The sequence below is a fragment of the Patagioenas fasciata genome, chromosome 13 (assembly GCF_037038585.1).
Source record: "Patagioenas fasciata isolate bPatFas1 chromosome 13, bPatFas1.hap1, whole genome shotgun sequence".
Lineage (NCBI taxonomy): Eukaryota > Metazoa > Chordata > Aves > Columbiformes > Columbidae > Patagioenas > Patagioenas fasciata.
The window spans coordinates 13,348,624-13,366,086 of NC_092532.1; the positions used below are offsets into that span (position 1 = coordinate 13,348,624).

Here is a 17,463-nt window from a genome sequence, read left to right on the forward strand (position 1 = left end):
GCTAATTCAGTTGAACTTCATTTGAAGTACGAGCTGATTCACTTGAATGATTTGGATGTACTGATTCATTTAGAAATGCACATATGACCATGAGAAAAGTAAATAGTAGATTGCAACAAACTTATATTGCAAAGAAGGGAGAGCAAATTCGATCTGCTGTGGTGTGTTCAGCTCTATCAGCTGGAGTTTAATTTGGGGAAAAAATACATTACTCGTAAACATGATTAAACAATGCAGTAGAGCACCTGATATTTTTCTGGTAAATGACTGGTCATGTACAAAAACCTCTCAGTCTCCCACCCTCACAAATCATTTAAATTCCATCATTCCTTGGGGTTTTAAAATTACTTCCAGTATTTTTAGAAGGGGCTGTTGACTGGAGATGAGTAAGCAACCCTGCTCTTGAGATAAAATAGACTCTTCGGCTTGCAGTCCCTAATTCATTTGTCTTGCTATTGGTCACAGTGGAATTATCTTTGTATTTTTTGAATCAAATGTTGTTCATAACAATGAACTCAAAAATCAATCATGTGATGCTCACTAACTCCTCATTTGCTTGTTAATGCCATTGTGCACTCTGAGGACACTTAATTCTCAGTATCCTTACATTTCTGTGGTTATTTTAACAATTGTTCTTTACAGACTTCGAAGTATTATGTAAATTAATCAGTGCTTTACTCCTTCCCTCATGTTTAGGCCTGTTCCTACTTCCCTTCAAATCACTAAAATCTCTTTTATCTTCATCTTTTACCTTTCACTATGCAGGCTGACAACAAATCCATAGATGCATTGAGTCTTGATTTTGAGAGAAACATTTTATTTCCCCTAAGTTGCCTTAATAAAAAAATGTACTCAGCCATCCTCTTTTCTTTTAGTAAAGCCCCACTTTCAACCTCTTTTTAGTACTTCACCCTGTTGGTTTCCAAGCCGTGTTCATGCAGTTGTTTCACAGTTCTCTTGGAGCTGCAATGATTTGTATCAGGTGCTAACCTGCACTTCTTCCTACTTTTGCCTCATTGTCTCTATATCCCCAGCCTCAAACCCCATTTTTAAATCTCATACAAACTTACTGTGCCTCTTTCTGCTTTGTATTGATCCTGAAGGCCTCCCTCTAATGTGATGATTGTGATAAATGAGACTGTGCAAAGGCTGGGTAGAGTCTGATGAACAAAGCTGGTGTATTTCCCATCTCCGAGCTTGATCCTATTTCCATTCAACTTTGTGAAAAATCTCTCATTGATTTTAGTACAGCAAGGTCAATATTAAATTTCCATGTATCTGTATTTATAACTCTGCATTTCTGATGGTGAATTTTCCTCCTTCTGGGACAGGAGCTATGTCTTTGTGTTACCACAGTATCTGGGCAACTGAGCCAAGTCTGGTTTGAGATCTCATCTCTGTTGTAAGAGAATCATAGAATCATTTAGGTTGGAAAAGACCCTTGAGATCATCACGTCCAACCATTAACCCAACACTGCCATGTCCACCTCTAAACCATGTCCCTAAGGGCCATGTCCACCAACATCAAAGATGGAAAGAAAAAGAGGGGAAAAGGATTTGGTTGTTACAGACCCCCTTGCTGCCACAGTGGAAACAGGGACTTTGCCCAATCTGCGTTCAGTTTTATGAATTCTTAGGTGGGAGAAGTTTCCCTTTTTACTTGGCTATATTATTAACATGTGAGCACTGTGTGTGATCTCTGTGTCTACACCCATTATCACGATGCTTTTGTCAGTTTCCAGTGACAACGCAGTGTCATAATGCTCCTACTGTTTTGGTTTTGTTTTAATTACATGACTTAGCATTATTTACGAATTGGTTTGGGAAGGTTCCTTGAACTTAACTTACATTGCTTTAAGTTAACAACATGTAATAACCTGCTAAGCAGTGGATCTATGCCCTGTTTTCCCGAAAATAAGACAGGGTCTTATATTAATTTTTGCTCTGAAAGATGCTTACTTTTTTATATGTATAGCTGCCTGGCCATTATTCAAATTGACTTTTTAAATGAACTGTAACTAGGGCTTATTTTTGGAGTAGGGCTTATATAGCCTCAAAAATCCGGAAAAATCATGCTAGGGCTTATTTTCGGGGTAGGTCTTATTTTCAGGGAAACAGGCTAATACCACAAGAAATAAAGGAAGGCATCATCCTCATAAAAATATAACAAAATTCTGCAGAAAATGAACTTCTGGATTCAAGAGGCCTGTCTTGTAGCAATCTCTGAAATTTTGCTTTCATCTGTAAAACCTGAAGAACTGAGTATATGGACTGAGTCTACAGTAGTTAATTTAGATCTTATATTGGCCAGCATTGCAATGCCACAGTCCTAAGGCTGACGAGATCCACGGCAAGTTAGATGCCAAGGTTACTAAATGAGTTAGAGCAGAGGATCCAAAACCAAGCAGGAAAACTCAAGAAAAATATAAAGCTCATGAAGATACACTATTTGTTCTATCCAGTATCATAGCTTTTTTTCCAGAATATGGAATGTGGGAGGTGTAGCTGTAATTCCCTCATCTACTTCATAGATTCGAGTCTACCTCCTGCAACATCCAAAAGTATCTCCCGGATCATGCTTCAAAGTGAGGAGCACTTCTCAGTGCCCCCCATAGAAACCGTTCTGCTTTGCAAAGAGCTGATAAATGTTCAGTAGGGCAGTGAGAGAGAACAAGCACATTGCTGGCACTTACTGGTCAGGGCGCTGGTCTGGGTGGGTGGAAGTGAGGTTCCCGTTCTGCTTTAGCAGTGTCACTTTGTGGATCAGCACATCTGGAAAACAAACTGCTGTGCATTTTATACAAGAGGAATCCTGAATCGAGTGTGGTGACTCAGTACAAATGGGTTTGAGCAAAAACAAGGTGCAGAACTGAGCAGAGCAGATGCAATCTAATCTTTGTTTCTTGGCCAGTGCTGCTGCTCAGCGATCTCCTTGATGATGCAGTTACGTGGTGAAATCAGTTTTCTGACTCCAAAGTTAAAAAGTGACTTTTATAACAATGGACAATTCTTTCTTGGTAATCTGTTCGCAAAGTAGAACATGAACTCACTGCAAATCATGCTCCCATAATATAAATGTCATCTTCCTTAATGTTCAAAGCGCAGGTTTTACACTGTGAAAATTGAGAGGTCTTGTAGAATAGAAATGAGAACATTTTAGAGCATTGATTGACTTACAGGGTGAGAACCTCACCCCAAGCATGTGGCTTTGGCTTTTTGTTCTTGGTTGGTTATAGTTCTTTCTCGGTCAGCTGAAGATGACCTATTTTTCTAGTGGCAAGATTCGAATCTGTAAAAAATGTACTATTGTCAAATGAACAAGACCTTTCTCCTATTTTAAAATTATAATTATTTTCATGCATATAACCTGTGGTCAACTGCTTTAATTAAAAGAAGTGTGATTTAGTGTCTTTGTGGATCATATGCAAGTAATACACTGGCAAAAATAATACAAACCTCTACAAATGCAGAATCTTTGCCATTCTGTGTTTTATAAGGTAATATGAAGGGTCATTTTCAAGAAATAATGTTTTTGAACATAGGGCAGTTACACATGTTAAGAATATGACTCTGAAAGCTCCATTAGTGAGCACGTGCCCAAAACGCTGCCTCAGTGGACATTCTGGAGTCCGGCAGCGCTCACAAAGGGGACACTTCTGGATTGTAGAAGGGATTATCGGCACAATTCTAAGTGAACAAGGACTTCACCTAAACACTGAGAGAAGACTTTCCAGTGAAAACACAAAAGACAGGTTCTCAAAAGCAGTTATGTAAATCTGGTACCTAATTTCCATGGATGCAAATTTGGAAAAAATTGCATGAGGTGGTGCCCTGTTGTCTTTGTGTGGGAAGGAGCCCCGCTGCTGCCGTGACCTGTAGTACCGTCATTCCACAGGTTGTCTTAAAAACAAGTGAAACTGTGGCCTCAGGAAATCTGAGGGTTTTAATGGTGCAGAGACGTGCCATGGTAGTCTGCAAATCATAAAATAATTTATGCTGGAAGGGCACGCAAAGCTTTAGTTTAACACAGAGTAAAAATAAAAATAAGTTTTCAAGTTACTATGTGTATTATAAGCTATTTGCCAATGTAGTAATTGTATGAATGTTACTTAGATTTTATTTGAGAACATCGGTACCTTCTCTGGAACCAGGGCCCATGTTCACAACAGCCTGTCATTAATTAGTCTAAAAGACACAAATCACTGTTACTGAGGGTATAAAGACACTGTGAGCAACTCTGGGACATGTTAGACTGTCAGCTACACAGTGCATTTCTACTACAAGTAGAAAACTAGTGTCATCAGTAAGAGCTGTTAGAAAATCAAAGTTTCTCTGTACTTGATGTTATTAGTTGTTATCTTCTAAAGATAATAATAAGTTATGTCTAAGTTATAAACATTTTTCTCTCCAGTACATTTTATTTAATTTCTACTACAAAGGCAGTTTTGTGGGACTGCATTTCAACGTCATCCTTACCATTTTATGCCCTGAGTTTTTGTCTTCATTGATGTATTTTTCAGTTCTAAATATCTGCATTTTCTTTTGGTTGAAATTCGTCCTGGTTGTGCTGAGTTTCTTTTGCCTGCTGCACATTTTGCTAACACACCCAGAATTATACCGGTCCATCCGTACCGAGCCACAGCAAGACATTCTGGTGCCTCTTCCACCAAGGTCACTTGTGAATGGAAAGCCTCAGCCCTTTGCCGTGTGCTGCTGGGGACAGGTTCATGCAGCGTCCCCCGGTGTGTTCAGCGGGTATCGTGTTCTTCCCAAGAGGCTCTTCCTTGTTTTTCTGGTGGTTTTTCATTCCGACTGCACAGAAGAGCCGCTTGCCTCACTGCTACTGTGGGTTTATTTGTTCCTGTGTGTTTAGAATGTAATATTTTTTTTCATTTACAATATAATTTCGGTTTATGTATGGTGGCATGTCTATGTGCTTCTGGTGGTCTTCTTCAGTGCTTTGGATATTTTTTTGTTTTTCTTCTGTAGCTCCTGATAGAGAAGCTTCAAATGTGCTTTTACATTAAAAGCCCTTCCTCTGTGACTTAGCGCAGAAGCTCCCAGCTTGCCTGTCCGCTGGCCTCTGTACAGTGGACATTGGAAGCCTTTCTGTTTTTAAATGGAATTGCACAGTGCATGAAAACTGAATGCAGTCTTTTACAGAATAATTTTTGCACTCTTTTTAGTAATTACATATCATCATAGTGTTATTTAAATGCAACCTGATTAAACATTTTATTAGTACTTTACTACTTAATTAACAACTATTGCTGAAAACAGTCCCCATACTGAGACTTATTTCCAGTTAAGCATCCATCCTGGTGAAACATAACTCGCCATTTGAAGGAATATATGACACTCTGTGAAATCTTTTTTCTTGGCTGTTCCTTGAAAGTGAGCCACTTATTTCGTGCTGAGTATCTGAAATGATTTAAACTGGTCTCTGCTTATGTTTTCTGCATGAAAATTGCAGATACTGTATAAATAAAATTCGTAACAATAATTCACATTCTTATCTGGCTGAAGAGCCTTCATCCAACAAGCCGCCGAGTTGTAAACCATTCAGATTTTTCTGCTGCTAAATCGACAATTGTGTTAGTCTTGTGGTGCCACTGCACGTGGCACTTCATTTGGCCTCTCACTCTCCTGGTCTGTTCAACACGTTCCAAGCAGTATGTTCAACCAGTTCCAACTGGTATAACCTGCATGTGTTCACATTTCCCAGCTACGTGCACACAGAGTCCAAAAAGGTGTTTGGGTATGGGAGTGCAAGAACGGGCAAATAATCTTCTGGTTTGTTTTTTTCTTTAAAGACAGTTTTTGATGGAGGAATGCTGGGTGTATGAAATAGAGCTCTGGGGAGTTCTGGAGCTCTGCAGGATTTCTGGGAATTAGTGCTGGGATGATGATGGAAGATTACTTAGAGCTTTCTGCATACAGAAAAGATGTGTCATGATTTCCTTCCATAAACTGCAAGCTTAATACTGCAAGCTGACAATCTTTTACATTCCTGTTTCTTTATGAATTTCAGATGGAGGAATTTAACAGCATACATGAGGAATTTACTTTCAAAACTGAAGTTCTGCAGGACTTAATTCTCTTCTCAACTTGTGCAAGCCAAGTGCAAATCATGACAGAGTAATTCACAGTGAGTAACACTGACTTCTCATCAAAGTTATTGTTTGGTCATATTTCTGTATTTCCAGTCCATAAGACATGGTGGAGAGGAATTTGATGTTTGAAGAGACAACCTCCTTCTTGCCGCTGTGTTCCTCTGTGGGAGGTTGCCATCTTTCGAGTCTCCTAGATTATTGTCCACCATTTAGGGGCCTGGAGCATCTTTCTTATGAGGAGTGACTGAGAGAGCTTGAGCTGTTCAGCCTGGAGAGGTGAAAGCTGAGAGTGGTCTCATCAATGTTTATAAATATCTCAAGGGTGGGTGTCAAGAAGATGGACCAGACTCCTTTCAGTGGTGCCCAATGACAGGACGAGGGGCAGTGGGCACAGGCTGAAGCACAGGATGTTCCATCTGAATATGAGGAGAAACTTCTTTACTGTGAGGGTGCCAGAGCCCTGGAACAGGCTGCCCAGAGAGGCTGTGGAGTCTCCTCTGGAGACACTCAAACGCGCCTGGAGGTGATCCTGTGCGATCTGCTCTGGTGAACCTGCTGTAGCAGGTGCATTGGACTGGATGATCTCCAGAGGTCCCTTCCAACCCCACCCAGTCTGTGATTCTGTGATTTGAGCTCACAGTCAGCCAAAATGTATCTTCTTTGTGGAGATGTGGCCATTTAATCTGCAGCCCCTCCTAGAGTTGCTAACATCTGGCAGACAGGCTGGGGTTGGGGTCAAAGTCTTTTCAACCACCCCAGCAGGGTTTGGCAAGGCTTGTCTCATAATGCTGGAGGTGTGATAGTTTTGTCTAAACTTTGGGCTTAGGCTGTTAGAAGAAAAATTATTTCATAGATGGGTGCAGGGAAACTAACTATGAGTATTTCTATCCTGGGCATATATTAGATATTTATACAAACTGATTCTTATTGTATCTCCACAGTTTCACAGCCCAGGGTTAATCCAGGGCAGGACAAACGATAACATTAAATGGATGCTACCAGCTGTGAGTTAAGTTCCTGCAGAAGACAGCTCAGGCCATGGAGTTTCATGGGGCAAGATGTGTGAAAAAAATTATTCATTTCTGTAGGTGTTGGTAGGATTGAACAGCTTGAGGTGCAGCAGAGCTACCTGTTCTCAGCCTGTGACTGGGAGCTGTAGCTGTTTGTTAATGGGGGAAAGCTGTGAGTTCACAGCTGGTCTATAATTACCCTTGACTAACACTGGGAAGGTAATAACTAGAGGTTTTGGTTTCTCGCCCCCTCCCCCCGCAATTCCCCTCCTCCACAGGTGTCCAATGTGGTTGTTTACACCTGTGAAGAGTGAGAAAGTAGGTATAAAATGCTGCCATTCTGGTTTGGCAGTATTTAACAACCTTGTAAATGAGTGTACAATTTTTTAGGTGAAAGACTGGGTCATAATTAAAAATATTTTAAAAGTTTTTTTAATCCTCAATCTTTTTATCCTTTTTTGCTATCCTGAGTAGAATATCTGGTGGGATCATGCAAAGTAATGCTTCAGTGGGGAATTTCTTAAGAGGGATTAATTTAAAAATGATTTAGGAAATCTCATGATTTCATCAAACACTCCACAAGAACACTGTGAAGCAAAGTAGCATGTACAGATACTCCTTTGGGAATATGACAGATCCTTTGAACTGTATTTTCATTAGGAAAATACACTCCTTTTTGTATCTGTGCAAGTATTTAGCATTATCATTTCTAATGCTCTCATGAAACCCTTCTGCACTCAGCCTTGCCAGATTTATCAGTGGGATTTTTGTCAGAGTAAGGATCGTAGGACTGGACTGACACGTGTTCATGAGCCTCTTTCTCAGCAGTTTGCAATTGCTATTTTCTTAAGCATTTGTCCAGTGTGAGAGCTTCTGTAAATTGGAAGAAAATCGAGATAGTTGCCTGTACTAATGGAGAAAAAATTTCAGTAATTTTTTTTCTTTTTATGGAGCATTTTCATTCTGTTGGTAAGAAAAGTGTTCTCTGGCGTGAGGGTTAAATGCATTCTTGACACTCGACTCCCTCCCCTGCCTGCTGACTCACCGTTGGGTTGGCACCCGGCCACGCTGCACTTGTGAGGGTGTTTACCCAGTGCTTGAATCGCAAATGGAGCACTCTTGGGTTTTCTCAGACTTGAAACGGTTGGGAGAAGTTTTAGCCTTCCAAATCAGCTGTCTCGCAGCCTACTTCTTTAAAACTCAGTTTAAGCTTCCAATAGATTTTTAGAGAAAGTGGATTTATTTAAGAAACATTGTTTAGAGAGTGACAATGTCTTCTAACTAGTTCCAACCATGTATAGAAAATGAATCCTACCAGGTTTAACATGTTTTGGGATATTTTATTTCAACTGGCATCACATTAGCATCCTGGAAAACACATCTATCTGTTTTATCCTGTTCCATGTGAATCCATATCCTGATTTTCTGGTCTGATTAAGCTAGGCACAGCGTGGTGCTGGGATACTATGGGTGATGATCAGCTTGTCCTTGGCTTTTTTTGGGTGAGCCTGGTCACTGGTGTAAGAAACTTGCAGGTTGCTTTACAGTTAATAACTCACATTGCTTCAGATGTCATTCTAGGGAACAGCCCCATGCAAAGGAGTGATGAAAGGTCATTATGGCAGGAAAACCCACAGAGGGCTGGACCACTGATATCATTAGGGCTTGCTTTCAGAAATAAAGGCAGAATGAGGGCTGAGCCATTGTTGACTCCAAACCCTGCACTGCGAGCAGTGGGCACGCTGCTCAAGATCAGCAAAGCCGTGCTTAGCTGACCTTCACCCTCGGAACAGCAGGGAATCCCTTGGCAGCTCAGCTGGCAGGAGCTTTGAGCTCTTGCTCATTATGAGCCTAATGGGGAAAAAGTGGACTTGGAGGGAATTGTTTGCTGGAGCCAGAGTCCCTGACAAAAAACGTGCTGCAGCTGCATACAAAATAAACAAGCAAGAGGCTATGATAATGCAGATCTTGAATAATTAGGCATGGGAAGAGTTTTATGTGAATGCCTTTATCCATTTAATGAACCTCTTGTAGAAAGTGAATACCCTAGAGCCTGGTAAGCAGTACGTGTAATTGCCAAACAGAGGGCTGGAAGGACAGCGGTGTGGAATCGCTGATCTTTCTGGAATAGCAGAAATTGTAGTGCTTATTTACAGATGCATCAAAAACACATTTCTGAATGACTGTGAATAACTTACTTCTAGATTACAGTAATTAACTTAATCCTAACAAGTCAAGATTGCAGCTTAGTGTTTAAATAATTTTTCGTTATAGAAACTCTAATGTTAGATACAGCTTTTTGTCAAAGATCTTAGGAGGCAGTGGCAGTTCAATGGCCCCTGTTCAAACACGACTCTCGGTTACAAAGAGCATTTTCACTTTTCTCTTTATAGTTGTTCACCGACATATTTCTGTCTGTGTTCAATGTATAAAATAAGTTTCACAGATATTACAGAGTCGTTCAGAATCCAAGCTCATATTAATAAATGTGACTGCAGGGTTGAGGAAGGTTAAAACCCAGCAGAGCATGTCTTTCTAACAAGAGTCAGTGATAAAATGGAAAATGTTGAATTTTATTCAACATTTCTTAGACAGTGCTGTTAAATTTTGAACTACAGATATGGAACCCTGCCTCTTGTGCTAATTATGTCTTTCTGATCAGTGCTACATGATTTTTTGAAGATGCTTACAAGATATTCCCTGGTGAAGGAGGTTGCTGGGGTATCTGTCAGCCATTGGGGTTGATCTAGAAGTAACTGAAGTCAGTGGGAGGATCTCCGTTGGTGTTGGTGAGTTTTGACTTAGATCTGCTGAATTTAATACCATGACATCAGTGCCAGGAAGCGGCAAAGGAAAGGTGATATGGTTTAGCTTAGGATTTTTAAGGTTACCCTCTGCATTACTGACTTTGGCTCCATGTAGTTCATATATTGTGGGAAAAGTGTTGTGAAGGCTTAAGTTACAGGTTTCCTTTGGCATCATGACACTCCATTTTTGCTGGGCATGGGACATCAAGTCACACTGACAGTGCTGTATCTGTCACGTACAGACCTCAGGTGTTAATGACCTGGATGGGTTATTTAATTTTGAATAATTTTTGCTTTCCTTTAAAAATGAGTAATTTAAAATAAAATTCAAATGTTGCAAATCTATGTTAAGACCAAAATTTGTCAATAAAACTTTAGACAAGAAAGGTGACATACTCTGTTCACCATGTGCACATTGCTTACAGCCCAGTGCAAGCCACGATAAGTTAATGCCAGAGTCACCCTAAGAAATAATTGGATTTGATGGTGAAGCAAGACTAAATTGCTCAATCCTCTGCTCTAAATAGCTGCCCACAGTTTTTACTAACAATGTCTGTCAGTTTAAAGCTAACCGATATAATTGCTAAAGCATAATTGTTGTCCTTTGAATCAAGGGTAGGTCATTTTATTCAGACCTTGTTTTATAGGTGGTTTGGGTACCACTGGCTCCCTGTAAAAATATCCTTCCTTTTCTGCCCCAGGCGGAAGTAATTGAGAGTTACTCTTTTAATCATGGGAGATATGTGGTTGGAAACAGCATCCGTGGGTGCTGCAGCCAAGCGATCACCTTGTGCCCCAGAGACCCTGCGGCAGCATCGTCATCTACAGCCACGCAGGAGCATCACAGGGTGATCCAGCTTCACACCGCTCTAGGGCAGGTCTGGGCTGAATCTCGACCTCCCTGGCAAATACCACTTCAAAATCCAATTCCCTTGTGTGGGGCTAAAATATTGTATGTGGGAGTTGGTTCTGGGCAGATACTCTGTAGGTGACGTGCACATATCAAATAGCGGAAGCGTATTTACGGACATTTCTCGGTGGTATTCTTAGATTTGATCATGAGATGATCAATGAGATGGATCACGATGAATTATTTCAGATAGTTCTTCAGTGTCTTTTGATGCCTTGGTTTTTGCCCTTTGAACATGTTAAGTTTCTCTTTTAAAAAGCCTGCTTGCTTTCAAATGTCAGGAATCCATCAGTAGCTTTATCATATATAAAACAATATCATCTATTACAAGGGTCTGCGGCTACTACTGATCACATTCATTCTGATTGTGTAAAAATGAAAATCAACTGCATCTAAATGAAGTTTCAATGTTTTTATTCAAAGCAGCTTCTCACAATGTATAAATACTGCATATTAACACACATGAAAAATACAACTTCTAAGGCACCCAGAAATGTGTCCATACACTAGTTACAGGACCATCAACAAGTAAATTGTGTACAATTTGATCTAGACAGTCAATATTTGATATATCAGAAGATACAAGTCCCTCCGTACTGTACCAGTTTCAGAAAATATTTACAACACTGTGATATAGGGGTGCCTGTACCCTTATAATATTATAGTATATACTCATCATTACAAATATTAGAAACTGTTTTAGTCTGTTCCATGGTGTCCTGACAAAATAACTTAAGGGCCTAATTTGCAAAGTTCTACAATTAGTTATTTGTGCAAGTTCTGAAAATAAATTTACATTGACATAATTTGTGAATTTTTGGTTCTTTGCTTCGTCTCCGAGGTTTGGTAATAAGCCTTACCAATAGACATGCCATCCTAGCTGAGCGACACTCCATTCCCAATAGGTCTGTGGATACATCTTTTCCCCTTACACTTGACATGGATGAGAATGCAGCGTTTGTAGCAGAAAGAGACTATTTGATCTGCAGTAAAATGTCAAACTAGTTCACTGGCGAAGGAACTCATGCTTTGTTAGAATAATGCGATTCTTTGGTCCTTTGTTTTTATGGAAGGCATAATATTTTTATTCACTAAAAATTGAAATCCCATCTGTGAGGAAGCAAGCTAGTGAATGACTTTCAGTGTAGTATTTAAAGTAGCAGTAAAGAGATTTAATATGGCTTAAAACATACGGTTAATTGGGCAGACACAGATAACACATCTAGGATACCAAGTACCCAAATGTACTATGATTAAGATTGTCTATAAGTCTCTTATGTAAACTTCTTTAGTGTTTCCTAAAGAGCGCTGGCTTTAGCCAGATTTGACTTTTATAGACCCAGCCACACAAAGCCTGAGATTAAACTACTGTGGTTGGGAGCACAAATGCACAGTTTATATATAACAAAGCCCATGCTGACACATCTACCTATGTTGTTCGAAAGAAACAACCCGTATTATCCTTTTCACAAGAAAAACTTAAGGCCCTGTACTCTGATTTGCAAACTTTCTTACAGCAATTTTTTGGGGAAGTCCTTAGTTACTACATAAGGAATTATGTAGCTTTAAAGATTTCTGGTACCTAATGGTAAGGCTTATTCACAAATGCAATATATTTATAAATTACATTTAAAACTGTAAAGGCTGGCAAAATAATAATAAAAAAAATTAACAAAATAAAACAAACCCCAACCAAAATTGTCTGTTTATCCCTAACATTAAAAGAGCATTTTGTTCTAATGAAAAACTATTGGCACAAAACCATTATATTATAGATTAAAAGAACAGTTAATAGTAGTGAAAAAGATTGCCTAAAACGCATACCCTAACCTACCACAGAAATATAAAAGTTTATATTCTGAAAATATATACTGTATTAAAGTTTGTAAGCTTATTCATTTAAACAGAAATGTACTGAAATAGTAAACTAAGCAACACTTATCTACAGCAAAAATATACATGCAGGACAACACAAAATAAATTGCCTACCTTTAATATCTACAAATGCAAAACTGTAGATTTTTAAAGATTGTACAAAACAATTTACACAAGAATAAAATAACATACTTAACAACAAATTGCATTTATAATCTTAAATACTGTGAATATTAGTAAAGGTACCCAGACTAATATGTACAGTACATCTAGATATCTGAATACCCAGTAAGGACAGAAACACAAGAGAAAATTGATTCTGATCTTTAAATACTGGAAAAGAAGCTTTTGACATTGTTATTACTCTTTTTTGAAGGGAAAATAGATTCAATGAAAACTAGATTGTAACTGTATAGATATGAATAATTAAAAATGTTAACTATGGTTAGTGCTTGCTTTAATGGAAAAATAATTCTAGAAAATGTATTTCAACCATTCCTTTGTCATAAAAAATGCTAAGATACAGATATCTGAAAATTCAGATGAAACGATGCAGTTTAAAGATCTAACAAGTTATGATGCTTCTCTCTTTGAAAATCTCCTATGGAAAGCATACCTTCACATTGCTGAGCAATTTCTCTATATTTATCTACAAAAACAAGCATAGTATTGAAATAAACATCCTAATATCTTATTAACACATGAATAGGAGTTATGGCTCTCTCGACGGGAAGAAAGGAAATGAAGGAAATTGAGGAATCATGGTACTTTCCATTGCCATTGCTTTTCTTTTCTGTTTTTTTTTTTTATTTGAAGTCCTATGCGGGAGGCCTGATTGTGCAAACACGTTCGCATGTGAGTGCTTGTCACTTGAGTCACCCTCTGGTTGCGCCGGGGGCTGTGGTGGCCTCGGCCTCGGCCCAGCCCGGCCTTGCTGCTCGGTGGCCTCGGGGCGGCTTGTGGAAACAGGCAAGGTTTAGTATAAAACAAGCGGTGCATCTATCGCTTCAAAGACTTATTGAAAGAGTTCCATTTCAGACATTTAAAAATCAGTAAACTTGCTTTGATAGGTTTTTGGAAAACATTGAAAACAGGCTAACTGGAAGCCAGGTTTCTGTCTTTTTAATGAAGAATTTCCATAAGAACTTCTGCCTTTAGGGTTTCCTTAAAATTCAGTGGTACAATTAGGCCACAGAAACAGCACTTCTAATTCTTTGTGGAAAAACAAATGTTATATTAATATATCGAAGGCTACTGTTTGCTATTATCACCTGTATGTTAACTTTACAAAGGCTTTGTTGAAACTCTTCATGGAAATACGGGGAGGGAGAAAACCCATCAGCCTCATTTGCAGAGGTTTAAACCATAACCAACCATCACTGAGCTCAAGGATGGAGAGCAAGTGCACAAATTACAAAGCAAACAAATGTGCAAAGCTTCTGCTTCAAGAGGTTTTAATCTGGGCATCCTAGAATGGCGGGTGAAGTCACAGAGCGTGCTTGTGTTATTTCCATATTAATTGCCTTACTAGCAAGAAAGAAATGAGAGCGATCCAGTGTTCAGAAGTCAGTCAGTGTCACCGAAAAGTACTAGGATCACATTCTAAAAGAGCAGATTGGGTTTGTGTCGTTTATCGTGGACTGCTTTTATGGATAGCCGTAAGTTGCTGGAACAGATGGTGGGGTGGCCAGATGTGGAGAGCCGGGAAAAGCAAAGCAAACCCTCTCCCTCCACTGAGTTCAATACCTAGCACCTTGTATAAACTGCTGGCGCACACCCAAAGGCCTCCAGAGCAGAAATTATCTCAGACCTGAGGAATCAGGCAATTAGACTAAGGCTCATAAGGATTTGCTTTTAGACTTCAGACCAAAAGGGGATGTTTAAACCTGAAAAACAGTACGATGCCACATAACGGCACCACTCACCCTGTTCCTGACATCCGGATAACAGGAATATAGTAAACTTAAATAAAGCATCTTGCTGGCAAGCCCTTCAATGCTCCTCAAGAAGGCAGAAAGTGAAGAGAGACTCAGGGGGGACTCACTTTCAGAATCCACTTTTTTTTTTTTCCCTTAACTCTGACAAATGAATCTATTTCATACATTTTTTGTACATTTTTGCACATAGAGGAGCATGCACATGGCTGTTTCTTTTACTGCCCACAGCATTCTGTGTGTTTTCTACCTACTCTTTATTTTCTACACAATTTGCCGCTAAAAATGTGTTTCCATTCTCATGTGATGCCACCAGTTCAGTCAAGGGAAGTATGAAAATAAGATCTGTCATCAATAAACAGCTGAATATGAACACAAAATAAATAAGTTAAATAAATTCAACAAAGAAAAAAATCCTAGGAGTTTTTGTAAACTAACTTTACATATTATACATATAAATTATCAGATTTTTCCATTACACTGTTAGAACTTAGGAAAAAAAATCATTAAAATATTTCTAAAATATGGTGTTTGGGTCTACAAAATATTGCGCTGACCCAGTTTTTCGATGGAGCCCTCTGTGTCAGCCCAGATGTGTTGCAACAGCGAGAATAAGTTAAGAAGGACAGACAAAATCCACCGTGACAGCCGGTGTGCCTCACTGGGCCTCCGCCGTGCTTCTCAGCACATGGAATGTACACTTTTTATCGGGATGAGCATGTGAAAGATGCAGCCCTCTGTCGAGATTACGTGCACGGAACAAGCCTGCCTACGTCTCGCTTACACAAAATCAAACCAGCTACGAGCAGCCGTGGAGCTCACAAGGATATCGACACAACCATATGGATTAGGAGACACTGTCACAAATTCCTCAATGATGCGTTGCCTCTGCTTTGCAAACACAGCTAATGTTCGACTCTGGTCACAAGTGGAGCATTTCCTCGTTAAGTTAGGCCAAGACATCAGACTTCATAAATTTTGTCTTGCAAGTAGCTGAATAATGAATCTAGTCCTTTGGAAGAACTCCATAGCTGCTTTAGCATCTGACACTCTTTCTCATTCACATCTTCAAGTCCGGATTTCAGGAAGCTCCGCACGAGACATTTGGACTCTTCCAATACCTAAAGCCAAAATATTGCTCAGTATTTTATTTTGAATCTGAAAAAATTATTATGGATAATGGTGTGAACAGCATTTTTACACTACTGACTGTTTCATAATCTAAATAAGTCCTTTGGGCACAGAAATTAGCTGTGATTTACAGCCATAGCTCCGCTTGCTGATAGTCAGCATCTTTAGGAATTAAGGACTTCTGAGGTTTATGCCTTGGTGCCAACATTTTTCAAAGGAATGAGGGATTCTGAAGTACATTAGTTTGTTGAAGGGCTGCCATGAAGCACTAGAAGGAGTTGAACTCCTTCTTGTTGAAAATGTGATCCCTTGAAACGAAAATATGCGAGGCATGATCCATTTGCTACCTGTTGTCTGGAAGGCAGTCTTTAAGGTTGTAGAGATTGGAAATGTCCATCATCTTTAACAATTTTCCCTCATGCATAATTTACTTAACAAAACAGAAATGAACAGGAAAGGGCCTTTACTGCAAATACCTTTTAAAGTTTATACCAGTGAAATCTTTTATAAAGAAAGGGTGTTAAGCAAAACAAGCACCCTCTGGCTGTGTTCTGGATTTAGATTTGCTTAGCGTACACAAGTAGTCATAACAAATCACCTGAGGTTTTTGCAAAGGAAAGCCCAATCTCAAGCCCTTCAAAAATTGCTGCAGGTTCCTAAAGGCCTGAACAGCAGGCCCATGGTCACTCCCATAGTTCAGCTCGTTTTTCCCAGACCCATTTTTTGAAACATTGAGATTGCCTTCTTTAAAATTCTTTTTGAAATACGTAACACCAGGATGTATCTCACAAGGAGCCCAACTACTCAAACAAAACCATTAATAATTCATACATTACTGTTTTTTGGGGGGCAGAAGACAATGTAAAGTAATACAGTGTTTATGGTAAGGGGGATGCATGGTCTCCACTCAGCTTTGTCAACACGCACATGTTAATTCCAGTTCCTATGTGGTTTAGGTTACAACACTGCTATTCCAAAAAAGTATTTTTCTGTAACTCAAGTAAATGGTGTTAATTGCAAATCGCAGGGCCTGTGTATTTTTTTTTTGGTCTGTTTGTGAACAAGTATCCACAGTGACCTGGGATGAGCTCATCGTATTCATTGTTTTTGTGACTTCAGCCTGATTTGCATTTGGGATCTCGGAGAGTAAATCTAGTCTTTGACAATTTTACCTCTGATCCTTGTCCACAAGTTAGCACCAGTCTTCCCAACAGGTCTCAAGGGAAAATTGCATTGACAGCCAGTAACAGTGAAGGAAGGAAGAATTCACAGGGGGGCCCAGAGGTTTTCCCAACTCATATAATACACGTTATATCAGCATGATCAAATAAGCTTACACTACGTTTCCAGGGAGTTTCATTCTGAATGTCTTTTGTGAGATCTAATCTACGCTTCATTTAATTAAAAATCTCCTGTGTCTCTACCTTCTCTTTTACAATGGATCTTTTAAATGAAACTGAGGGATGCTAAGACAGTTTCAAGCATAGGAAGTACAGCAAGGAACTGCAACAATTTGCACTTTAGTGCAGTTTTATTGCAGCCAGTATCATTTTCTTCATTGCATTTTTTTCAACAAGGATGTGCCCAGAATAGGAGTTTATCTGCCTGGAGGGAAAAAAACCTTAGGATGTAAAAATAGGAAAGGATTTTCTTTCGACTTCTATGTACACAAAAGGAAAGTTA

General features: G+C 39.3%; 1 protein-coding gene across 2 annotated transcripts in view; it reads right to left on the bottom strand.

The window, feature by feature from the left end:
* Window positions 1–11,237: 11,237 nt before the first annotated feature.
* The window catches only part of CDYL2 (chromodomain Y like 2), a 58,194-nt gene continuing 51,968 nt past the window's right edge, over window positions 11,238–17,463 (bottom strand). For both annotated transcript variants that reach the window (XM_071814185.1, XM_065848332.2), the window contains exon 8: window positions 11,238–15,770. In XM_071814185.1, the coding sequence (XP_071670286.1) occupies window positions 15,612–15,770 (159 nt within the window). In that variant the 3' untranslated portion in view covers window positions 11,238–15,611. The remainder of the gene's footprint in view (window positions 15,771–17,463) is intronic.